Raw genomic sequence first — 27,971 nt, forward strand, 5'->3', positions numbered from 1 at the left:
TCCATTTCTTCTTGAATTATGTTTGAATGTGTACTTTGTTATGGCTGACTGACAATGAACCTATAAGTAGACATCAGCTTAACAAAAAACATGTTTTTGAAATTAATGTGTATCAGATCGTTTCAAATAATGTCCTACTTAGGAACTTTTCTAAATAATTTGATTCTACAACTGATTAAATTCAATAAAAAAATCAATGGGAAATCAAATTGTTATGTTTTTATATGTGAATAAGCACAAAACACGTTCATTTTATATCCATGAGAATAGTTCAGTCTACAGATTAAGTGGTGAGTGTATCTTAAGATGCTTTCCCTTCGTTCAAATAATGATTCCGTGTAATTTGAAGGCGGACTTGAAATTATTTTGAAATAGGCAATTTCGCGAATATTGTTGAAGTACCGATGCCGTTATGGGCTGTTTTTAGGCAAGCGGAGACTTGAGTGATTTGTCAAGTCAGGGTACACTCCGAGTTGAGTGACGCTTACACGTGGGTCGAGGGCTGTGTGCAAGCGGCAACTGTCCATCACCCAACGAAATGAAACTTTCTGCGCTCGTCAACGAGGCCCGCCGCCAGTCGAAGCTTGGAACACAACGCTTGATCGCCTGTGCAACTGGCCGTGTATTCAGAGGCGTCAAGGATCCTCCCAGTCCAGCATAGACCGCCGTGTCGTCATGACGTTGCATAATACCGTATAACGTCGGAATTAAATTTCTCTCAATTTCCGCTCACTTGTGGCGTCTCGCGGGCCCTTTCAGCGGTGTACATTTCATTCACGCATCGATCGCACCTGTCAATCTTGTGACGTCACAAGCGTCTAGTCTCGGGGGCGGGGCTAATAGTTTGATTTCGTACCGGCATAGTACACCATATCACCTGGCTGTACAAGAAGAGGGGATAAGAACTTCTTGAAGCTTTTTCTTGTTTCTCTGTGGATTATATGCTACGAGTGCGGACCACAAGTTTGTCGATTTCTGTGTGTTTTGAGAATAAGCCATCTTAGCACGTGGATACGAATTCGGGAAAGTTTGTCAAGTTGAACAAGTTTGTTCATTCATGGATATGTCAGCAGTGTGTCTGCATTGCTCGTGATTTTCACTGTGGATTATAACTTAAATTATCAAGTTCTGTCTAAAGTTACTTCATCATGGCGACTTGTGGGGCAGACACTCAACCCCCTAGCCCCCCGGGACGGTCCGGTCTCCCCCCTAGCCCCGTGGGTGGGGCTGTTGGAGGGGAGGAACCGTCACCCTCTCTGGTAAGTCAACGCTGTGTTTTTTTAAGGGTATTTCCCATGTTGCGTGCCCGGAACCATTGTGACCTGTTGCCTGCGCTCGTGGGCCAAAACTTTAATGTGAACTTCTACCATGGTTGTTTGTGTTTATTTCAGAGGCCCCGTCTAGGAATCAGCGGCGTGGAACCTGGTAAACAATGTTCTAACTGTGCTGATAAGTGTCCCGGCTTCGCTCTGCATTATTGGAGGTAAGGTTGCATGTTAAAGAAATACTTTCATAATTATAATTGTCAACGTCTATTCAATAACACACGCCACGACTTGTGCCGACATCAAAATAACCATCGCTTCCAGGAAAATGTGCCAATACTCGTTGAAAGGTATTTTTGGGGGGAGGGGGGAGGTGGGGGATTTAAATGCATTTTTAAGGCTCTAAACGTCTCAGCTTTCGTAAGTTGTAAAAGTTAGCGTTCATTTTTCTGTGGCAGTTCTTGTTATCCGATTATCATGGCACTGATTACTAAAACATGTGATGGCATCCCGTATAGGGCAGGTGAAACTGGGGTCAACCGTACACACTACCTTCAGTTGTGTTTTTGTCACGTGACTTGCCTTTCTTGTCATTGGCCTTGGTGCTTACCTGTTGAGTCAGCTAATTGATTCAGTTCAGTCACTATGTGCATGTCTCATTACATTCGTGTTCTTTTGTTTACTCTTTTTTCCGCATAATTGCTATTAGACACGAAACCTCCATTTTCAGTTTTTATATGACGTGACCTATATTTGTCACATGACCCGGAACAGCGTCAGAGTATATTACAACACCTATGATTTGTGTACGAATGGCCAATTGTTACTTCACATCTAGGGGTGGGAGAACAGCCCCGGGGGTCGGGTTTAGACAGTAACAACCTGTAGCTGACCATTAGAAGACGAATGACCCCTGGCGTTTCCAGCGCTCACAGAGGAACATAATTCATAGTGATTTTCTCCTCGCCTTCACACCGGCAATTTCAGCGTCAATATAATTAATTTCTTGAAGATGGTTACGCAAGACTTAGACAATTTTGTTGTCACTCAAGCACCATCACCTTGAAACACTCTCTGGCAATCTAAGTTAACATCAATGTGTGCGTTATTTTCTTACCACTGCGATTGTGATTGTTATGTAATCACGGTCCCGTTATCAACATAGAGGGGATTTAGTTAACCCATAGGTTAAAGTATTGGGTTTGAAAAGTGACACAATAATTTCACATTCACAGGAGATATTGATCTTGAAGTGCTGAGGCTGTTTGTCGGTGTGTTTGTTTGAAATGGCTTTATATTTTAACGGAAGTTTATACTGTAAGTTACGCTTACGGAGAGGTGTATCGCAATTTTAGCATTGTGGCATCGATGTTGGCAGCTCGCGATACACCACGAACCTTTCTTACTGTTTATTTGATTTGTGTACGTTTGTTCGTTTCTACCGCCATATTTCCAAGAAGTGTTTGCCTTGTCATTAAAGTTGACATTGGAACATTGCCAAGATAAGTAAATACGCGTTCAAGAAGTCCTACGCGCGAGTGTATGAATGTTTAACAATGAACTTTCTGCAGCGTTACGTTTCTTGCACCTCGCATTTCCTGCCACTTGAGAACTGTTAGTTTCTGAGAGATTTCTGTTAGTTTCTGAGAGATTTCTGTTAGATTCGAGGACCAAGCACAGTAATGACACGTTGTCATGTTTAAGTGAATTAACAGACGGTTGTGAGATATACGATTACTACCGGTGCCGTATTTCCGAAACCAAGAAACCCCACGGGCGAAAATACAAAGTTAGCCTTTTCAACAATTCTCACGGAGCAATTTTCAATTTGTTCAATGATTAGGCTCCTGTTACCCTGCAAAGCCAATATTCACAATTCATATTTACTCAATGTGTACGTGGGCTCTATGGGACGGCAATCGATATGCATCGTTATAGGTTAAACTAAGTTTGCGCTCGTCGGCGTCACGGCCGTAACTTCTGCAATCTCGTGGTTCACGTAAAAAGGTTGGAAAGTCACTGGAGATCTTATTTACGGAAGTGAACGGTCTAGTCTGGTTGTATTGGCAGATGTGTCGGGGCATCACCCTGCCGACACGCCGCTAGTATCTGACATTTTTTCATTCCACTGTGAAACATACGAAGAGAGTTTGAGAGGAGCAGACTTGCTTTCAGTTATGACTTGTAAAGGCAAATTCCTACTCTGAGACATTCTTCCCAGTATTGTCCAGTCTGTACGAGTTCACGTTCAAATATCCCTCAGTCGGCTCCAAATCCTATGTTGTATTTGTTGTTTCCAAAGTTATCAAGATTTACAATTGAAGAGCTTTGATGTTAACCTGGATCAACATACTCTACATTGGGAGACATCATGAAATATAAACATTGCGACAGAAACATCATCGTCTATGGTTAGTCCAGAGCTATTTGGAGACAGCGACTGGCTGAGATAGTTCATTTTTCTACCATTGTCTCTTTGTTTCTGTGATAATTATGACTCCACTCCTCCACCTACAGGCCTCTCTCATATCTAGCCCCCATCTCTATCTAGCCCCACTCGGAGGCAGCTGAGAGCCCAGACCAGTGAACATCTTGCGCTGACAGATGTATGGCTAATGGCAGGCAAGAATTGTATTGTGAGCAGGGCTTACATCTCCTCAATGTATGTAGGATGGGTGTCGCCTAGACTAACGCTTCGTCTCTGAAAATGTATAATTTTGATAGAAACAAATAACTCATTTAAATTAAAGGAGCCCCAGTGAGATGGGAACCTGAAGAAAACCTAGACTTGCTTCATTAACGGCTTTTGCATTATAGTAAGGGTTGAGCGGAATTGGAAATAATATGGACCAAGGACTGTGAGACAGACTAGGTGTCGCCATGAAGTTTTATTTTTCCAATATCTCTTTCACACAGGTAATAACATGTCACAGAAATACCTGTGAAATTGTTTTTGATATTATTTTATCTAAATCTGAAAGGTGATGTGACTCAGTTGTATAAGAAGTAACAAATATTCAAATTGTCTTCAAAGACACATATATTATTAATATTTTAATACCTCTAACACTGCCAACGACTTCAATAGTTAACACCACAATGTATTTTCAATCATTCTGACACTAGACAATGGAAATTTGCTGACAAGGCAGTTTTTGTCATTAAATTTACATGCATTGTTAATCTAATCTGTAGACAGCCAAGTTAAATATAAGAAAGGTTACATCTATCACACACTGTCAAACTGTCCAAACATGGCATTTACTGTGGAAAATCTTGTGATTTCTTCATTATTCATTTCCATGCTAGAGATTCCATCAATCATTCATTGCTTCTCTGGGAATCGGTGCATGTGGCGTTGCAGATCCAGCAACAGGCACTGTTTGATTGCTAGTTTGGCTTGTCAGAACTGTCGATGTCTGATACATGTGTCATTTACAACAGAGGGGCAGTAAACCTCAGCTATTGACCACTCCTCAATAGCTCTGGACGTAGCTGGTCCTGTCCATTTTATTCATTGCATGCTCTGTACGTGATTAGGTCAATTTGTCTTAGAACATCAGGCGATATTCATTCTCGTTTAATCATCGTTTTACTTTAGGTGAAGAAGAGAGATTGTGGTTTTGTGTGCTTCTTGTAATTAATGAATATTAATGAGAGTAATAAGTGCCAATTACGAATACAGATTAGATGCACTAATTGATACTGTCTCACTAAACTGTAATTAATTAACATACAAAATGTAAATATTACAGCCAAATATACCTATTTTGAATCCTGCTATTTATATACATGAAACTTAAATTATAACTTCAATATTAACCGAAAATTCAGTTAACCCTTTTACTAGTTAAATCAATAACTTTATCTAGATTTGTTGTCATTCACGCCTTCACAGATAAGCAAAACAACAAGCTACTTAAGGGGTATGCTATATTCCCCTGGGGTAGGGCTGATACATAGTAGGGTGAGTGGCTGTTATCACCTGATTGTGTGGCCTGGTAAGGGGTATGGCAGGTGTGAGAGACTTACCTGAGGCAATCAGAGGATTAGAGTACATACAGAACTGACCTACTACATTTTACCTGTGTTAACCTGTATGGCTTTATGACACTCGTTAACATTTCTTATCTGTACCAGCCATGTTTTGGCGTCTAGGTTTAACTATGGGAAAGGTATGGTACATCAAACATCAACAAGGCCCTCAGTAGCCCGTGAATCGAAGCATCTCTCTACCATCAACAAGGGTCTGTTTTCTTGACGATGCTTTGCACATGACCCGAATAGACCTGATTGCTAGCTCCATACAGTCTGGCACATACCTGAAACATACTCCACAATCAGCAGCATCAACAGATAGGTAAACACTGTACAATACTGTTCTTCCAAGCAGAATCCCTGGTCAAACTACAGGTTTCTGAGTACATTTGCAAGTTATACTGTGTGCTTTATAAGTAGGATCATTTATAATTGTTTATCCCTGTGAATGTTTTCCCGCATCTCATGGCATGATATGGTTTGAATATTGTAAAAACCAACTCACTAACTCTGTGATTCAAGTAGTCTTTTTTTTGTCCATGTTCAGTGTTTTTCCTCATCCATGTAGAAATGCTCTGTATCTAAAAGTTTGTTAATACAACTCGAGCGTTTTTTTAAAAATGACTGTGAAGCCACTAAAGGAAATCACTGGGTTCAATTAAGTTTCTGCCATCTTTTTGGTGTGAGTCAGTGAGTGAGTATGGTTTTATGCCACTTTTAGCAATATTCCAGCAATATCACGGTGGGGGACACCAGAAATGGGCTTCACATGCCATCTTTTTGGAAGATCAGTTAGCTCAGAAGATTCCCACTGAGGGAGGTGAAATGGGGTTTAATGTCATGTCCAAGATTATTGCACTTACCGTATTCGACGTAATAAGCGCCCTGCTCTAATAAGCGCCCACGGCGATATTTGCTAATATATTGGTTAATGAACAATCTCAGTTAGCATCCCTTCCAATTGATTAATGTACACAAGACTTATTTATTTGTGTATAATACGCACTCGTATGTCATATGCACCCTTAATTATGGGCAATTAAATCCTGGAAAAATATATCTGTCGTATATAAACATTTCAGGCTGTCAGCATAAACCACGAAATTTACGATCTTTCAACTCAAAATAATATCCTAATAAGAGCTCCCTATTTCTAATTTTGAGAGCGCCCTGGGCGCTTATTACGTCGAATACGGTACATTGCGATGTGCGTGCATTGCATGTGGCCGGAGCAATGCTGATTTTATAAGGCAAGCCGACTGAGATACTAAGCCACAGTTTAACATGAATACCCCACTGAGACACGGTATACTGACTACGAGCCGACCAGTCCTTGTTTTAGCCCCTTAATGCCGAGTGCCAGGCGAGGTAACAACAAATACCATCTCTTAACATCTTCCGTTCTCCAGGCCGATGCTCTACCACTAGGCCACAGAGGCGGTCTTACTCTAAGTAGCTAGTAATATGAAGAATTCAGGTAAATGCAACCCCCAGATGTGTCGTCTTAACCAAATATCCCTCATCCTTTTAAGTGTTTCATAATTGCAACTGGTGCAGAAATGAAATTGAAATAGCTGCAAGAAGCTGCCATGGGTCATATGAACAGTCTTGTCGATTAATCATGTTTCATTGAGCACCTGGTATAGTTAAGACTTCCTCAAGTTACCTGTAATTCTTCTAGACAGATTTTATTCCACCCATTATCTCATTTCCTGTTACTTTTTCCCAGCATTCCCTTATCCAGTTCCTTTTTACCCACAATTCCCTTCCTCCACCTGTCCATGGGCACTCTCAGATTCGCAATGTTTTAATTTTTATCACCAGAATGAGGCTTGAGGGTTTATTTTCTGTCCCAATGATACACTGTTGGTCTGGAAAGGGTGGCTATTTATCTTATCTCTGTTGCTTCAGTGCACTGACGTATACTCTGCGACATTTTTCCTATGTCTGCAAACCCTCACATGAAGGGCCCGTCTTCTCAGCCGGAGAAAAAACACTTCAAATTATTATCTGGAACATTTATGGACGATTGAGTCAAATTTGGGATGATTTAGGTTTTGTGGAATGTGTGGCCCACTTTTACAGTTTGATAAATCTGTTAAGAGTGAGATAATTTCTGCTGGTTTCACAATATGATGGATCTTAAATGACAATATAAGTATTGCAATTTTCTCTATCCTTCCTCAGGGATATTGTGCTCCATTTCTTTCCAGAAGAACAGGTTTTTCATTACTGGAATTACAGTGAACGACATTAACATGTAGGAATGACAATAACATTGTATGTTCCAACCTTCATACAGTTTGGCCCTCACTCTGTGAAGGTTTATACTCCAATGAACTCACACAAAGTGAAAGTCAGTTCTTAAATGAATACAACTGTATGAATGGCAACATCTCACTTTCATTATATTGTTTTTTTAAAAGGATCAGAATGTTTTTAATTAATTTTATTGTTTTTACAAAATATTTGAATGGAGTTTTTTTTGTTCCTTTCTTCAGAAGTAGTAACATTGTGTTATTCCATATTTTAGTAACCTGGGCATCATTTCTCAAGACTATGTACATTGCCTCTATTATTTTAAATCTAGTGTGAAAGTATGGGAGTGACATCAGATCGCTTTGAGAAGCAAGGCAAATGGGAGTGTTCACTTTAGTTGCTTTTCATTTTTTGAATCTTGAACCGTAAACTTAAACAAACCTTTGAGTTTGCACCAGATAGAGACCTTTACGAAACGATTATTTTGTCAGACTTCAGTCATGTAAATTGAAAGATATCTTTATTAAGTATCATCATACTATTTTCCTCCAAACTAGATAAACAAAGTATGATGATATGCTATAAAATAGTTCTTCTGAAGATTAATATCTGTGCCATTAATACTGAAGGTACTTGCACTTGTCAGATAAAGGTTTTTAAAGGAATATATATCTACTTCCAGTAGGTAAATGGTAAAGATATGTTTAAATCAGTTTATCTTTTGGCATAAGTTTTCAGGAAAACATATCTTTGTGATATCTGTGTTAAATTTTCTTGAAAATGTAAATATTTTCACTGTGTGTGCAGCCTATCTGATAAGTAAATTTAGCCAAGAAAGCAAACAGGAGACTGAGAACATTCATATCGGTTTTTTACATACATGTCATTTGGAATTCATATGCAGCTTATCCGTAATGCAGTTAGACATATTTATCACAATGCCTGTTCCATGTTGTCATGCTTAATACATGTATCCCTAATCTGTTTTAGGCATCAGGAATTAATAATTTAAAAAAAAGAGATGTGATATGATCACATTTGTTTTGAAATTTGCTTCCCACTTTTGAAGATAATATTTCCACTTAACAGCTCAAATGTTATATTTTTTATATAGATAAAGTGTAAAGAATACCAGTTTTAGGAGACAGTGAGGCGTTTATACAAGAAAACTATCATTAAAACTATCTCAAGGGATGTGAATTGGGAAAAGAAATGGTGAAATAATTGAAACTCAGTAATGTTTGATCATTTTTTTCAGAAGTTGTCAACTTCATCCATCTGTGATGACTTAAACTGAGTCATTATGATATTGATTACTTCAATAATGATGGAGAAATATGAGATAGTTTAAATTGCAATTATTTGTCGAAAAACAATTTTTGTTTTTTTAAGGACTAATCAAATAAAAGTTTATCACCATGGAAGGATTGAATATCTCATTTGATTACAAAGTGTATTATCGACAAATAAAAACATGTAAGATCAGGAATGTTTTTTTCTTGTTAACATCCGAGTAATTTCTGTTTTGTCTGAGTTATTTAAAATGATTTATTCATAAATGACTGCCAAACTTGTGAGAAAAATGTAGGTAACAAACATGTATAGTATTGGTTGAAGACATTTCTTAGGATCTTAGACTGCCTACAATATTTAGAATAGTTTTTCAAGCAGAGACAAATTACACACTTGAGTACTCCAGAAACGTCTAAATAAGATAAATTAATTACTGGTTAGTTTCACCCAATTAAAGGCCTAGGTGCTATTCCCATGGAGGTGTGAAAAATAGAAATCCTTAAATTTGTGTAATACAAGTGAAAAGATTTTTGATCAATATTTTTTAATTACTTGTATTTTATTCATCAGTATGTTTTCATCCCAAGCCATATTCCTTGTGGATTTGTCGCTTTTAGTTTCATTCCCTTCAATCAATCAAATACATTTGCAAGGGAATTAATTCAACGCTGAGGAAGAGATTAGGGGGCTCAAAGTCCCAGGTCTCTAAGGCAATTAACGCCTTGTAAATGGATGTTTAGTTTTTTCCAAAAGTTTGTGACTTTTGAAACTTTAAGGGGAACTTCGGAATAATTTGTAAAATATGCAGCGTTAATCAACATTTCAAACGATTTTGGACCCTATGGGTTTAATCAGTACATTCTTTGTGTGGCAATGAGAAGATTTTTTTTATGAGTTTCAATTTCTGTTCTTCTTTCTTGTTCTAAAGTGTTAAGAAGTATCAAATGAGACATTTATCATAGATGAACGATTATGAGCAAAAGATAAGGATTTGGGAGTGCTGCTTTTATAATATTTTGCCAAGTAATGTTCGTACATAGTCACAGAAGCCAGAGGTGCAGAGACCAAGAACTATACACTGAAACTTTCCTATTGTAATTGAGATATAACAGCTGAGTTTAGAATTGATTGCCTATATTGCAATCTGTCGCAAGGCCATTCCTTTGGTCAGCATACTGACCACATTCTGACCTTACTGGTGGTGCAGGGCTGGTTGGTATGCAGGCAGGTGCTGCCCCTCTGTAACACTCCATCTGAGCACCTCATTATAACACTACTTATGGCATACATGCCACACAACCTGTGTGTATATATAGAACATAGGTTGTATTATAGTAAGTTTCCAATCCCTTAATAATCCAGTAACTTTGGAACGACCTGTGAATATTCATGCTTGTCGTAAAAAGTGACCAGCAAGCAAAAAGTGCTTGTTGTAAGAGGCGACTAACGGGATCGGGTGGTCAGGCTAAGTGACTTGGTTGATGCATGTCATCGATCCCAATTGCGTGAATCGATGCTCATGATGTCAATCAGTGGATTGTCTGGTCCAGACTTGATTATATACTGATCCCATCATATAGGTGGAATACTGCTGAGGGTGGCGTTAAACAACAAACAAAACTTTGTAACATAATACTTGCTGCTTTAATTTTCATTTAAAACTTTACATGCCAACCAAACTTTTTAATTCAGTCAATTTAGATTTTGTTTTGACTTATTGTTCAACCTGGCTATTGCAACAAACCTTTGCATTCCAACAATTTGTATCCATGACTGTCAAATTCAATCATGTGTCTATAACCAACCATAACATTATTCTGTTTCACCTCTGTATTGTCGAACCTCTGTATAACAGTAACCTTTTTAAAACCCTGCTGATCAGGGTAGTGCAGCTTCTGGTAATCTGTCTTCAAGCTTTATTGCATCATCCTTTGTTGTATTCTATTTTCCCACAAGCATATCCCAAGACGTCCCTTGTGTTAAAAGCCCAGCTGGTAACAAATGCTATAATTGTGTTGATGTTACAAAACTTTGTTGCATTATTTTAAGATTTATAACAGATAAGATTTCAGCTGTAACCCCTCTCAGTGACTGATGTGGTTCCAATATGCAGAACAAATCTTCTGCCCGAAAATGACATCTTTGAAACTTTAAATGCATGATCACCAAATGTAATAAAAGATGTAGGAAGGAAAATCTGATTACTAGAAATGCATGAGTTGATTCCGACATCAGAAGTCGAATGGCCATTCTAAGACCGATCCTTCATGATTGATTTTCATGAATCACTTCTTGTGAAGAAACTGCTGTATTTTATCACTGCGATACATCTATGCCTTCGAGAGCAGCTTTTCACTGTCTGTGAATCGTGTTGATGACTTTGGTGATATTGGTAGCTATCTTCATAAACACCCCAGCAGTTTGATTCAATTGGCAGTGAATTTAGTAACGATCCCAGGATGGGGGTAATAATTGACAATGCTACTTACTTCAAAAGACGTAATTAACCTACTACTATTTAATCACTGAGAGGGAGGATGTAATCACAAAGATGGGAGACAGCTTATGGTAGTTCATCTTCTAAGACATGGAGATATGTTGCTATGATACATCCTGGAAAAAGAGGTGAAAAAGGGGGCAAACTTGAAGGATGAAAAAATTGGGATGAGGCTTTAAAGTGTAAGAAGTATGGATTTGTCGCAGTCTGCATATTATCCTGCTCCTGAGTTGATCATTTTCAACTGCTAAAGGGCGCATCAAAAGCCTGAATGTACCATAAGCTCGTGAAAAGTGAACAGAATTTTAGTCTTGAGGAAGCAGTTTGATGAAAGTCTTAGGCTTTATTGTGGTACATTTGTTCATCCCAAGCCAAACCACGTACCCATCCTAACCCATCCTAACCCATCCAACACACACCCTAGATTTCAAAGGGGACAAGTACAGTTATATTTCTTGCGTCTTAGGAACAAAGGTTATGAAAATTCGCAAACAAATGAAAACTTACTTCATTTACTTCACTTTTCACTTTATGAAGATTCATAATTTAGTTTCAAAGAATATAAGGACCCTTCTATCATTTTATCATAAAATGCTGATAAATAGAAGTCATATGTACGTAATATGTCAAATAGGCAGGATTCCTGTCAGTTAAAACCGTCTTGTGGATTCCTGGCTTGATGAAAACTTTTGATAAAGGGCGCTCCTTCTTGTCAAGAATGCTGAGATATTCTGAAGCTGAAGATGGCAGACAAGGAGCATGTCCCTGTTGGGGTCTTGATACCCCCATCACTAGGCTATTGATGGTGGCTGCAGGGTGGGTTTGGCCAGAGGTTACTCCCTGTTGGGAAAGTAAGGATGAGAGAGGACATTTAGGACGAACAAGGACCTGCTGATCTGCTTGATGTGCCACACAGGGGACCTCATGTTCTGGGAGAGTGGAAACCTGCCTCAAGTGGGACCTCGAGGTCAAGAGAGGTGTGCAAGAATTGCAGATTATCTGTCCTGGATGTCTAACATTTTAAACTCTAGCATTATACTTGTGATGTCAATTGGATAAGTCATGAACTCAGCAGGAAAAAAACTTCTGTTTATCCTTGGACAAGCAGATTTCTTTTTACTGCAGTTAAATTCTGTCTATTTATTAAACATGTCAATTTTAATAGCAAATATTTTAGGGAAGATTAAAGGTGGTATGTACATATCAGCTTCCTAAAAGATGTCACAACTATGTAAAGTTTGGCGGTTTGATATAACTGATGCAGGTTGTCATGGTAACAGACACTAGAGAATAACATTGAAAAAGGAGTCCAACTCAAGTGTAGAAGGATTTGGCAAGTCTAGATTGCCTCAGCTCTTATTCTGAGAACAGGCTCCTTTTGGATTTTCTTTTCTTGATTTTTTACATATATATTTTTAGATAAGATTACTTTATTTTTGGTACTAAATGTCAGTTTAGGTGATAATATGTGCTCATACTTGCATTTCGTTGCCTTCAGATTTTATTGTATAAAAAACCTTTGGTAAGTTGCGATGATGTAAAAAGTGACAGTGACCTCCAAAGCTGCATCAGTAGGTCATGAACGCTGGTGAGTAGATGTTTCAAACTTACCTGAAACTCTCTTATCTTACCTTACCCCCATCCTGTCTCCTCCCAGCAGATGCTTCATCAGCCTCATCCCTCGCACAGCTCACGTTACACCTGCTGTCAAACACACACTGCAGCCATCTTAAAATCCAAACCAAGAGCAGCCGCCAACAGCTCATCTCTCATAAAAACTGACACAAACTGTAACCAACTAACTAACCATGTTTCATCCCTCCAACTAGGATGCTTCGGAGATGACTGTGGGTTTAAAAGCCTATGATGTATCAAGGGAACAAAAATTCTACCCCCTGATCCTGACAATGAGAATAAAAGGCTTACAACATCACAACTGTAAAGATCTATCATTCGAATTGTAATTAAAAGCAAGTCTAGATTGTGTTTCTTTAAAGTGCCTTTCAAATCATCCAAGAATATTCACCTTTAGAGGAAATTGCCTTTGTGGGGTTCAAGTTTTGGGGTTCAAGTGATTACTCTACAAAGAGGACAGTTCAAAGAAAATTTGATTTCATTGATCATATGACTTGATTAATTTTCAAACAAAAAGTCTTGTTGAACATATTTTGTCAGTGATTCTGTTTCTTTCATTTCTTTCAATGGACAGCTTGATGAATTAATTCTCACCTCGTTGTGATGTACTTCAAATGATGTTTCTAATTTCTGAACTTAATTTCCTTGAGTGCATATTTTTGTTGATTGTGAAAAGGACTATGTACACTTACAGATCAGAGATTGTAAATAGTTGTTGGGGAAACTGGACATGATTGTAGTCATGACATGGGTTTGTTTCAACGCCGGGATTACTTTGAATCAAAAGATTAAACCAATACTTTTTAGGTTGATCTCTTGAAAGCTGCAGAGTAACTTTCCTCAAAGTGCCTGCTTATGTCTATAAATCAGATTGTGAAAGATCCTGAACTAAATATATTGAGACTTTCCACTAGTTATCACTTTCAGTTTAGAGAGATGGAGAATTAAGGAGAGTTGAGAAGGCATATGTGTAGTCGTGTTAAGGTTCATACAAATGCCAGTTCAAGTGTGAAGTTTGAAATACATGGAGATTCGAACCATTCTCCTATGGGCTCCAGGTTTTTTGGTTTGGTTTGTTGTTTAACGCCGCACTCAGCAATATTCCAGCTATATGACGGCGGTCTGTAAATAATAGAGTCTGGACCAGACAATCCAGTGATTAATATCATGAGCATTAATCCATGCAATTGGGATTGATGACATGCATCAACCAAGTCAGTGAGCCTGACCACCCAATCCCGTTAGTCGCCTCTTACGACAAGCACAGTCGCCTTTTATGACAAATATGGGTTGCTGAAGACCTAGGGCTCCAGGTAATATGGTCAATATGTATTGTATGTCTCTGTAAGTAAATGTATGTTTTCTCTGTTTTTCAACATATGATTTACTTTGGAACTCTGTTAGTCCAGATCAAGTTTTTCCGGAAACCCTGCTTCTTGAATGATTACTGTTAGGAAAGTGTAATTATAGTCACATGTCACATGTTTTGTTATTCCGGATGGTATCACTAGGAAGGGTTTCACTCCAGTGGTCTTCTCACTGCTTGTCGTAAACGCCAACTAAACTCAGTGTGTGAGTTATGTTTAGTGCTAATTTTTAGCAATATTCCAGCCATATCAGTGCAGGGGGACCTCAAATATGGGTCTTACACATTGTGCCCACATGGGAATTCAAACCTGGATGCTCGGCATTACAAGCCAACACTTTCATCACAGGCCTACCACGCTGACAAGGGGGATTTGGTGGGTGCAGTGTCTGACCTAACTGTCGTCGTACCCCAAGTTGTGGATTGTTGGATGTTATTAACCATTGGTTTGCCGTGCCAAGTATTTAGAGGACTCACTCACTCACTCACTCACTCACTCGAAGAAGAAGAGAGAGAAGAAGAGGAGGAAGTAGAAGAACTGAGATACAGATTTGCTAAGAAAGTACTCTCCATCACAAGCCCCACTGACCAGCGGGATCTCACAGCTGCCCCAAGTTTGAAGGTCAGCTTGTAAAGACCATTATTTATCACCAGACCTGGCAGCCAGGTTTCACAAGGATATAGATTTGTTGGAGGTTACTATGAACTACACAGAAATACAGCAGGTTACTGCACATCTGTCAAGTTGACCCCATACACGGAATCCCCTTCCTGGGTACCCCTACCCATGAGCCCTCCCCCTACCCCCCTTCCTCCCTTATTCCTAGTTATCCCACACTGCTTCTGCATGTCAGCTGTTGATGCAACAACTGCTGTATGCTATTCGGAGTGGAGCTCGGTGCAGGGGAAGTTGACTGTAAAACGTGTACAGCTGTACAGAGGAAACAGTGGGGGCAGCATGGCTTCTCATTAGTATGGGAATCTGTGTGTTTTACAAAATTTGGCAGTCATATGCACCGCTCATAAATCACCTAAACTGTTTTACGATTAGGTTTTTGATTTCTAACACAAGTGTATGATTGTCAGTTATGTGAACCAAGCAAAAACGTTGTGAACCAGTATTTTGTGTGACACATATAAATCAAGATTCTTTTCAAACAATGGGACCCATATGAGAAAAATATTCATCATGTAGTCTTCTTGGTAATATATGGAGAACCGAACAGAATAACTAAAAAATACAATTGGTTCAATCAGGAGTCATTAACATTTCAAAATATGCCAAAATGAGGACCACTGACTGGACGAAATGAGAAACAGTACATACCCGACATCGGGACCACTGACCCGACGAAATGAGAAACAGTACATACCCAACATCGGGACCACTGAATGGACAAAATGGGAAACTACATGTCCGAAATCGGGACCACTGAATGGACGAAATGGGAAACTACATGTCACAAATGTTGTTGTTTTTTATTTAGCTGCATTAGTTCCACAATGAGACCTTAGTGCTATGATTGTCATATTGATCCTTTGTTGACACTGTGAATACTCACAAGCAAGTCTACACTGCTTTGGCAAGTCTAGATTTCTTCACTTTCTGAAGAGAATCTCAAGGCACCTTTCTTTTATTTATTAAATGATAATGGAACCAAAAAATGAAAATAATTTTATTTCAGAGATTAAATGTTAGTCTAAAATGTTCGAAAATATGGCAAGTCTAATAAGTCTAAACATCTCATCGCTGGAGGTAACTTTTTGTGAAAATTGAGCATTTGTCCTTTCATATTTAAAATATATAGTTTTATCTTGGGGCTGTTTGCGGTTCCAGATGAGTTTTCATCACATGCCATCTTTTTGTTTAACTCAACGGTTAAATGTTCAGCTCGGAATAAGGTTCATGACTATATCAGAACACGCATCTCGGAATTTTTACCCACAAATGTCACACTGACCCCCTGATCCATAATTGCTGTGTTTCATTAAAAACTGCTGGTGAGTTTTTAAATTCTGAATATTGTTAAAGGTTTTCACATGGCATTCATGTTTGTTAATCATTTTCTCATACCACTTCCCCAACAACTTATCATTATGCTCAGCGCAACCAGTAGCTGCTTTAATGAAAGGATGGAGCGTAATGCGTTATGTGTAGCAGAGCTGCATGGTGTACACCGCTGTCTCCAGTTTCAACATCGTGTGTACCCAGCCCGACTGTAAGAACTTGGATATGCCGGGACTGAATCACAGATTACAGCTTCAGATCCTGCCACCCATCACCATTAGAGATTAACACGGATTAAAGTGTGTGTGAGATTATTGTATGTAGGATTAAGAGGGATTATAGCCTATAACCAAGGTAACGCTAGCGGTATTGATAAGGTGTTTGTTAATGGCACTTCATTCCACGAGTGTGTTAATGAAAGCTGTGATATCTATGCCTTTACAAAAAGATATTAGAAGGAAAATATGTTTTGTAAAAATGTTTCACTAAAATAAAATTTACAAACATTCTCATTAAGTAAAATGTTAAAAAGAATTTGTTTTTCAGAAGGGAGGAAACCATGTTTGCAATTGTAGTCAGCTACATAATGAATGCACCTCAATGGTCTAGAGGTAGAGCATCCATCCGGAGAGCGGAAGGTCCGCATCAGACCAAAAGACGTTAAGAGATGGTACTTGTTGTTACCCTGCCAGGCACTCGGCATTTAGGGGCTAAAACAAGGACTTGTCAGCTCAGAGTCGGTGTACTATGTCTGAGTGGGGTATTCATGTTAAACTGCGGCATGGTATCTCAGTGAGCTAGCACTATAAAATCAGCATTACTCCACGTCCAAAAAAATACCACTAACACACACACACCACACCACACCACTCCACACCACACCACACCACACCACACACGTACATGCACATCGCTATATAAGTGCAATAATCTTGGTCGCGACGTTCAACCCCAAACCTCATGAAGTATTTGGGAGATATTATTTGTACACTTCAGAAATTGTCCAGAAGTGACAGGTTTAAATGTAGAACTGTTTCCTCAGAGCTTCAGCTTGAAGGAATATGTGAACCTTATTGATAGAATAGATTATTTTAATGCTCATATTTCATTTATGTTCCACAGCAGTAAAACACTCCAGGACATGATAGCGAAGTGAAATAAAATCTATGTCCATGTTATGCTTGTCAAGATCTGAAAATAGATGTGACAATGATAAAATATTTCCATATTCCAAGCACCTGTTTAAACACATTCGCCCAATAACCCCACTGCCCGTACTTTAGTACCCATTGAGAAATCATCTGTATTGACACAGCAACATCTGAACGAGTTATGACGAGGTTTGTCACCTGTCAGGTAGAGTTTTTATATACACCACCCCCTCGTTCCCCATTTCTTATGCAGGTAGGGTCTCATCTGCTGATAATGGGGGTTTGATGTGCAGATAAGGTATGTTACTTTGTTTGATTCTGTGACATAATGGTGTTGTAAAATGTTGTGTTGAATAAGGAAATTGCCCCTTTGTGTGTCTGTAAGAATATGCCTAGATATTGTTATGTGTCTGACCTATTCCATGGTAGGAGACCGTCTCCGTGAAGTAGTGGATAGAGCTGTCTGCCAGGAGAGTGGGAGGTCTCTGTTTCGTTCCCAAACTGCATCATACTAAACAAATTAAAAGATGGTACTTGTTGTTACCCTTGCACTTGAATTTAAGAGGCTGAAACAAGGACTGGTCGATTTGGAGACTGTATACTGTGTTTGAGTGGGGTATTCATGTTAAACTGTGGTATGGTAAACTCATTGGGCTAGCACTATAAATCTGGCATCATTCAGGACTAGATGTAAAAGGATTTAACACATTTCCATGTAGGTCTTACACTGAATTTTCAAAAAAATAACAAATTACCTTTCTCCCTTCGATATTATAACATAAACCTCATCTATAAGTTGACATTGGATAACATCCGTTTCTTACAATTTCACAATTCAAATCCAATATCATATCATTTTATGCTGCTGCCAGCAATATGCCAACTACTTTATGAATCTGGGCCAGGCAAACCGGTGGTTGATAGCATAACCAACACTCTATACAGACTTCCTATTTTACGTCACTCTTACAACAAGTTTAGGGAGCCATTGATCTTCTTTGAACAAGAATGCCCACTGGAAAGAAAAACATTTCTGATTGATGTTCAAGAATATGTTTGAACTTGAGATCTAAATTTAGTGCTTACAGTTTCACATGTGGTTATTTATAGGTTTAACACTCCCTAAAAGTGGAGTTCTTTACGATCTGTGGATAATAGTGTATTTACACAACACAAAGTTGTCAGAATGAATGTTTTCTTATCTTCCCTCATATTTTATTTGAAGAATGGTCATATCACCATATTGGATGACATTGGGAATATATTGGATGACAAAGGGAGTATTTAAATTGATTAGCTTTATAATTTTTTTTATATCTTATGAAATCCAATCTATCTTACTCTTAAGAGCATGAAACTTTTTTTAACAACTGTGTTGCTGATAACATCAAAGTTTTAACAGATCTGTGACAAAAGTCACACAGACTCCATACACGTCTGTGAATCCAGAATGGTCACAATATCGGTGCCGCCAGGCGAGCATTAGCAGTAATATAATGTACAGCACAGACAGGCTCCCTGTCACCACGTATCTACCGATATTGTTCACTGCCAGTGATACTCACCAATTACACAAAAGATAATACTCGTCATGTGTTTGGGGGGTATCATGTTACAGCCCTTGCCATCAACACAATGCTGCCACTCTAGCCATAATTGAAATCTGGCAGAGAGACAACTTATAACATATATACCAAAACACATTCAGTAGAATGTCAGAGTAAAGACTGATTTGATATATGGTCTTACGTTCCAGCACAGATAAGAGGTATCAAAAAACATTTTTTGTGGGAATTTTATGGCTGGCAAGATGTTGGGACAGGGGGAAATGTCAGATATTTTTCAAAGAATTTGGTCACATAAACCATAGTGGAGGATAATGGAGTATAAAGGTTGACAGAACTTATACAATGCATTCTGGTCATGCACATTTCAAGTGGGACCCCCTCGTGCGGGTACCATATTCATTCTGTTAATAACCCTGCTCCATTAAATGTCAAATGGTTTTAAAACAAAATTTCAAAGTATTTTACTGCGGCTAATATTTATTAATTATTAGATTTGTATATTCTCCACATGCCTCGCCTCCAAATCTCCCACCTCACATCCTCAAGTCTGTCCAGACAATGTACAAGTCTTTTCTTTACTTGATGAAATACACCTAAATAGTCAATTAAACATCATTGCTTCATTTGAATCAAATCCTGTAACAGATGCATTGAACATTTTCTTAAAAAACTGAAATATTATAACTAAAATGTCTCACTCTTCACTTATTTGGATAAAATTTAACAATTCATTTATTGTTTCAATTCTGTCAGTATTTGTATTATATACAGTATATGTCTGGTGATATGCTCCTTTCCGGATCATTTTATTGATGGTGTATATAAATAAACATCAATGTTGATGGTTTTTACTATAGACGGCTATATACTGTAGTAAGAATATGTGCATAAGCTTATGTAAAGTGGAAAAGATTGTCGCTTATACAAGCTCATCCTTGGAAACTTGTTATGCACTCTGGGCATGAAATACATTGAAGTTGGTAATTGTGAGTGTAAGTACTTGCTGAAGAGTTTTCACACATGTTAAGATGTGGCTATGTTAGATCTAGGGATTGTCACTTTTGAGGTTTCAGTACTCTTTGTGAATATTTTAGCTGCTGATGTTAAGACTGAATGGAACATTATCAAATAACACTAGTTGGCACATTTACCACACAGAAGAGGCTTGGCCTTTGCTATTATGGTAAGGATTGTCCCTAGTTCTGTTTAATGCTACTGCATATTTAGGGGAAAAGCACTTACGTGGAACAAGATTAAAATGACATTAAATTTGCTCCGGAAATATCCCACTTCATTCTTGTGCTGTAACATGTGCCAAGACCCTTGTAGGGTTGGAGAGAGAAATTATTTAGCGTTGTAATTCAGTTTAGATTTTGATAGATATTTGGAAAGGCAAGTTTGGGAATAGACTGAAAGATTTTAGGCTTTGTTTTCTTTAGGATAAAATGTTTTTGCAAGTTTTCAAAGGTTCAAGTTTGAAAGTAATAGTATACGAAATGTCACAGAGGTTATCAAAATTATTCTCAATACATGCGCAAACAGTTTTAAAAAGAAGTCCAGTTGATAAAGTCAGTTAAATACTTCTGTATGCCAGACAAGTAACTGAGAACAAGTTCAAAGAACATAGATCTGATGCTTCAGCCTGATGTCCCGTTTACCCAGGTTTTTGTATATAATAACTCATATCTGTTGTGACATACCAGTGTAACCAAGATTATGATAGAAGGTGTTTTTATCTAAAGATGAACTGAATTTGGCAACATCAAGAACATTTAATGCAAGACAGGAGTTATTAAATGGAAAATGCACCTTGTAATCATAAACAGAGAAAACCCAAGCTAATCCAGATGCCTTTGAGTGATAGTCACCGAGTGGACCCCACATCCTCCTCCCTCCTAGACTGTCCCCCCACCAGACTGTCTCCCCCACCCTGGTTCCATATACCCTACCCTCTGCTCCACCCCCCTAGAACCTCCCGTTCAGCCCCCAGACCTCCCTACCCCCTCACTGCCCAGCCGCACTCAGCATGAGCATCACACACCTATGTCAGGTACATTCTCCTATCTTTCATTATCAAGACCTAGATGGGTTTTGTGGATAAAGAGACTCTGGTTACACCACTTTAGATACATAGTGAAAATGTTTGTGCACCATAAGACTGAACGCAATCTATCACAAGTTCTTCGTTATATCCCTACCTGTGGAGGAGCCGCGCCTAGTATGGCCCCCTAGGGTTAGATGGTTAAAAAGTCTGTATTTTGGTCGACTCTACTTCTGGGTGAGCTATTTAGTGACTGAGCTGCAGCAACGGTGAGTACATGGTCTCTTAGTAACCTTTGTTCAATATGGGTTCCATTAAGGCACTAATGGTTGATGACTTCAATCTTTTATTTAGTCACACAGAATTTTACCGACATATTTCGTCATTGAAAATCCCAGATTGTAAGGAAACAAAATATAAATTCCTTGAGAATTTTGTGTATAATTATACCTTATTAGTTGCCCATATTTGTAGAATAGGAAACAGTATATTGCAGTATTTATGTAATACTGTTTCGTCGGTCATGTTTTAAAGGAGATGTTCTTGTGTACATAAGTAAAATTTGGTTTATGGAAACAGAACATCCCATGAAAACCCTACTATATACCTCCTCTTATGCTGGGATCGTCAACATGTCACAACTTCCGAGACACAATCTTCACGACACTGCACAAGCGGGAATTCACAAGAAAAGCATCCTTCATCATATAACAAAATTTGTGTCACAATAAGCAAGGAAATGATTTTTGAATCCTCTGGCAAAACAGTCTCCAGAGAAAAGCCTCTCAAGACTCCTTTTAACTTTAAAGCTCTCTTTGTGCTGCAAGTGAGACAGATGTAAAAACAATTCTTCATGATAAAAGCAGTGACTGAATAATTGCCAAGAACATTACCTTGTCTTGAATTGCGTGACTTGTAGTAGAAAGTTTGAAGTGCAGCAAAACTTTTAAAACTTTTTTTGTTTGAGAAGTTCTTTTTTCCATACAAACATACCATCTTGTCCAGACAGTAGATCTGTCATTAGGAGAAGCATGTTTCCAAACAACCGTGTATATGTACATGAACTCCCTATTCAAAATGATATGGAAAATATAAGTTGTGTGTACACTGGTAAACATTAGGGATTGGATTCTATCAGAACTGTCAGATGTGGAACACAGACTTCTTTGCCTAAGCCGCCTATTCAAACATTTTTCGTAGGCAGTAACTTATTCCAAAATGACATTTTTTAGTTAATACCAGGCTGTCATCTGGGCCTATCATTGTGAATTGCATACACAAAATATAGACTACTTAATATACCCTCTGTCATATCAAAGAGAAATAGCTCATATTGATTTTTGTAAACGTGATCTGCTTCGCAATCATCAGCCTTGTGCTTTCCAGGACTTCCTGTACATAATGCATAACTCTGTGTTGAGCTCTCCACTGTACTTGGCGATATTATGCCAAAAGTCAGTCGAGGCAAAGAGCTTCTATTCTTCAGCTCATCAGTATTCCAGTCATGGTTGATGTTTAAGAGTAAACACCAACTTGAATTAGTTGCATTCATTGTGAGCACAAAATTAAGTACAGATCATCTCCGAGTGTGTTTATTTAAGTCGGAGTTTTTACTCAGTTAAGAACTAGGAAAAGTCACCACTATTTCCCTTAAAACTACTTCTTCACAGTTATTTGTTATGTGTTGGAATAAAGATGATCCAAGTATTTAAAATCTTAATTTTAATCTTAAATTTGCATTTATATTGCATGAACTGGGAAGTATTATATCAATAAAAGAAATTGTGATAAAATAGATTATTCCCATTCCTAAAATAGTAAAAATTGTGTTCTATAGATTTCGTGTCCCTAATGTGACTATTAAGTTTGATTTGAAATTAGTTCCATTATTCTCAACATCTGAATTATTATGATAAGCATTTACAAGGAAATCAAGTGTGTTTCAAAAACAACCTCCAAATGATAAAAATCTCAATTGTCACTATGATTTAAGACCAAATTCATCATCTGTGCTCAAATATATCACACACCTGCTTGTAATAATGTATTTTCTGATTACTTATAAACACCTCCGGCGTGTACTAATATAAAGTTTCTATATTGAAAATTACAATTTCCTGTTGGCTTGGCTGAGGGATGTTTCTCATGTTAGTCGCAAAAGTCTGCAACTTGATGTCATTACTTGAACATTGATTTCTTTTCTTCAATAGAATCATGCAGTAATGTGTGTAATTCTAGGACAAAGTAATTGCAGTGTAGTGATTGCCAACGCTCTAATGCACAATATTGACATGATCATTTATTTAAGCCATTAGTAGGTGCGCTAAGCTTCGCAAATGTGCAAAAGGCGCTGTAATTAAGTTGTAGACATTGATATGTGTCTTGTCACCATGCAACTCATGTTTGTTATTTAATAACTCTTTGATTTCTAAGAGTTTGGCATACGTGGGTCAAAAATATAAAATATTATGCTTGTTATCGATCAGCCTGTATAGGAATCGGTTATGGCTGGAAGAAGTGTTGATGTGAAATGTTAACATCCTGTTTACCTCACTATCAAATTTGCACCTATTTCCTTTTCCACGTTTTCACAGCTGTACTAAATGTTTTATGTGTATTTCTGTCTTAATAACTTCAAGCTAATCTATGACTTATCACCATCTCAAATTTACTGTGAACAGATAACTTAGTCAAATTGCAGTTAATTATATTGGAAACATGTGTAAATGATCAAAAGAGCAGTATCTAACAGTAAGTCTCATTTGGACTTTGACCTTATTCAACATGGACATCATGCAATGTCTGTACTTAATATATGTTTAAAACATTTTTAAAAAACTGCTTTTCTGAAGCATTGAAACACTCACTCCCATGAAGAGATGATAGTGCTGAGACCATCATGAATCTGTATGGGGGACATATGGTAGTTGCTGATATTGTTTTGTGAATGTGAACACTGAATGTGAACAATTGTCGTAACTATCATAGTTGAACAGTCCTATATTGCATGTGCAATCTAAGCCTTGAAGCTCCCATACTTTAAGGGCCCGTGAAGATCCGGGGTAGAATAGGTCTTCAGCAACCCATGCTTGCTGTAAAAGGCGACGAATGGGATCGGGTGGTCAGGCTCGCTGACTTGGTTGATGTCATCGGTCCCAATTGTGTGGATCGATACTCATGATGTCAATCACTGGATTGCCTGGTCCAGATTGGCTTTTTTACAGTCTGCCGTCATCTAGCTGGAATATTGCTGAGTGTGGCATACAACAACAAACAAACAAACAAAGGGTTATTGTTGGCATAAGTAGTACAGACACGTCTCCAGGTGTATGTTTCTGTATACAGAACAGTACCTGGTACCATCAATGGCAGACGTTCCATATTCTTCAACCCCCAAAAGAACTGGTTTTTGTTGTAGTTCCAGTTCGCCTGATTAAGACTACATACTGGATTATGTTGTACATCGTGGAATATAAAAAGACTGTATGTACGTCACATGGATGCAGACTCGAATGCATCTCATACGACGGTATGACAGTTCTGATCCAGAAGCTTAAGAAAATCTTCCTCGTTCAGAGTTAAGGAACCGGTTAAGCACACTGCGCAGTGCGAAATAAACTAATTGTACCATTCTGTATTCTGATTTTGGCTAGGGTACATTTCTGTATACAGAAAACATAACATGGGTTAAGCCCACTGCGCAGTGCGGAATAAACTAATCGTACCGTCCTGTATACTGATTTAGGTACATTTCCCTATCCAGAAAACATTCCTGGGGTACATATCTGTAGTACCTACCCATGCCATCAATGACCCCTTCAGCTATATACTTATGACCCTTCAAACTTTAACTAAGTGATCATCACAGTGTGGTGTTTGACTGTCATTTCATATATGCTTGAGAATGATCTTATGATAGCCTCTCAGCTGAGATCACTTAGAGGAACAGGGGTGTCTCACCCCATTTATAACTTTTTGATTAAACTGTGCATGTCTATCTCAAGTGTGGAGTCGTTTCTATCACATTCTATTAGCAGAACCTTGTCAAAGGGGACAGTTTGCCTTCTGCTGACTTGATAGGCAAGTGTAATTTACACAGACAATTTCATCCCTACCAGATTGTAGCAATTACAACGAGCCCCCACAACAATGGCTACATTATAACTGAGCAGACACACCGGTCCTCTTCGGCCATATACTGAGATCCCCCCTGTTCTGTCACAATGGGGTGTATTTCCATCTAATTGGCTTCAGTATTGAACTGCTCTTGACTTTCTCACACTTACATAGAGCCTGGCTCACCCGAACAGGCAGACATACGATAATGTAATATAGAATAGGCCCCCATTTGTTCTTGTGGTTGGTATTAGTTCTGCCTCTGATCTGAAGCTTACAAGAATCCCTGAAACCTTGTTTGTTTGTTCGGACAGAGACAGCCATAATCATAAAAACGGACACATCAACTTTAGGATCAAACCTAATTTGAGCCGGGTCAGAAAGGGCTGCCCGGGTCTATAGAGGAGGAACATAGCAAGGGCTGTTGAGGGGTATATGAGGGCTCAGACTTAACTTGACTGGGATCAGACGAGGGGTTGAGAAACGGGGTACCACCCAAATTAGTCATCTTTAAAGTCCAGGGGAGGATAGGAAATAAATCAAGTTTGATTTAACTTGGATTAGAAAAAATGAAAGAATGAATACTGCCGGTTGTGTTAACTGTGCTTCTAATGTCAGTGCCACCTATTTTGGGGCTTGACTTGATTTAACCCCAGTCACATGGAGATGGTTTAACTTACCAACTAACAAACTGTGTAGAGAAGTTTGTAGTGTTCATATTTCAAGGGCAGATAAGTGCAGAAGGTAGGGCTTGAAGATTGAGCTTAGCCTTGAATGTAGGACTTTGTGGAGTATGCACCATGGACAAGTAATGAAGTATTAGATTGCAGTTAACACAAAAGTCAAATGGGTTAACAAGACCCTTTGGCATGTTGGTGAAAAATGGTCGTCCCAAATGATTTTGAACACAATGGACAATCCTCAAATCAGATAATTTCACAATATTTGTTTTGGGGAAAATGTATCACAATTTGACTTCATATTGTGGTTTTAAGCCAATGTATGTCTCCCAACTGTTATCACTATTCATCTCACCCCTCCCCATCCATCCATCCTTCATCCCTCCCCGTCCATCCATCCTTCACCCCTCCCCGTCCATCTCTCCTGCACCTCATCCATTCATCCATCCTGCACCTCTCCCCGTCCATCCATCCTTCACCCCTCCCCATCCATCCATCCTTCATCCCTCCCCGTCCATCCATCCATCCATCCTTCACCCCTTCCCATCCATCTCTCCTGCACCTCATCTATTCATCCGTCCCTCACCCCTCCCAATCCATCCATCCTGCACCTCTCCCCGTCCATCCATCCTTCACCCCTCCCCGTCCATCCATCCTTCACCCCTCCCCATCCATCCATCCATCCATCCTTCAACCCTCCACATCTATTCATCCTCCAAACATACCTATCTTCTCATTCCCATCCATCCAACCCTATCCATTAGCCTCGTCCTCACATGATCCCCCCATCCCTATCCCACTCAACACGTTCACCATTTGTTGGTTTTCTTTATTCATATACACATCAAACTGTAAATTTATAAAAGTCAATTGTTGACATTTTCACAACACTAGTTTATAGAGATGAAAGAGTTGTCCCATAAAAACTGTACCATCAGTGTGCCCATTGTTGAACCTCGCAGCAATGAGAGACACTTGTTTAATATCCTCGGTCGCTGAACACGATTTGGCTATTTGAAGACGATCTCACCTGTTGATGATGAGACACATCAGTGCATGGTCTGATATGACACATGAGTGAGTATGTAAGTCTAACACACTCAGACACTCATTCACATTGCCGTTGAATGAAGTACTTGTTCAGGAGACTCAGCCACCTCGCTGTCAAAATAACTTGAAATTTGTGGAATTTGCTCCATGCTCGTATTTGTATGCCCTTTGACATCAACAGCCCTTTGCTTGTTTTTGTGCGGTGGTCCAGCTTATCAGTAAACATTGACAATATTTACGACTGGTTATCAACAAAAACAGATACTATTCAAGGGACGGCTGATATTAGAAACAACTGCTATAAAAACAAAAGTTTTGCAGTCAGAAAGTTTATGTTTCAGACATGCCTAGAATTTGAGAGCTAGTTGCCTGATCTGTTTAGATTCAGGATTGGTTATGAGGACACAGTGATCGACCAGCACAAACAATGTTTCAGTTTCAATCAATTCAAAACATGATAGAGAAGAATTTCATCAAAGAGTAATTTTCTGTTCTCTCTCTCTCTCTCTCTCTCTCTCTCTCTCTCTCTCTCTCTCTCTCTCTTTGTGTATATACACATATATATGTATACATATATGTGTGTGTGTATATATATATATTATAATTTACGTATATGTATATAAATATATGATGTATGGGCTATTATGACAAAGTAAAGGCAGACATTTAAATCAGTCAGTTATGAAATAAGGAACCTCAAACATGCATGTGTGAAATGTAGACATGTCATCTTGAAGAAATCTTTACTGCGTAACAACCTAGTCGTTGTGTCTGCGAGATCACGGCTCAGATGACGACACCCCCAGGCTAACTTCAAATAGAACTAAAATTCCACCATTTACTAGCTCTGATTGTGGGTTACATCAACACTCCTTGCTGACAGTTTTACACAATCTGCAATAACATGGAGCACACAGTGAGCACAGGTTAAATTGTGATCATTCCACGCCAAGAAAAACATCAAGATAGTCATGCCAGTGTCCTTGACCTGTGCACCAAGTGCA

At 38.6% G+C, this 27,971-nt stretch overlaps 1 protein-coding gene across 1 annotated transcript in view; it reads left to right on the forward strand.

Moving 5' to 3' along the window:
* The first annotated feature begins 592 nt into the window (after positions 1 to 592).
* The window catches only part of LOC139445754 (prickle planar cell polarity protein 3-like), a 132,021-nt gene continuing 104,642 nt past the window's right edge, over positions 593 to 27,971 (forward strand). The window contains exons 1-2 of the mRNA XM_071226958.1: positions 593 to 1,259; positions 1,392 to 1,483. Of these exons, the coding sequence (XP_071083059.1) occupies positions 1,149 to 1,259; positions 1,392 to 1,483 (203 nt within the window). The 5' untranslated portion in view covers positions 593 to 1,148. The remainder of the gene's footprint in view (positions 1,260 to 1,391; positions 1,484 to 27,971) is intronic.

Source organism: Haliotis cracherodii, unplaced genomic scaffold (genome assembly GCF_022045235.1).
Source record: "Haliotis cracherodii isolate W230 unplaced genomic scaffold, xgHalCrac1.p SCAF_6, whole genome shotgun sequence".
Lineage (NCBI taxonomy): Eukaryota > Metazoa > Mollusca > Gastropoda > Lepetellida > Haliotidae > Haliotis > Haliotis cracherodii.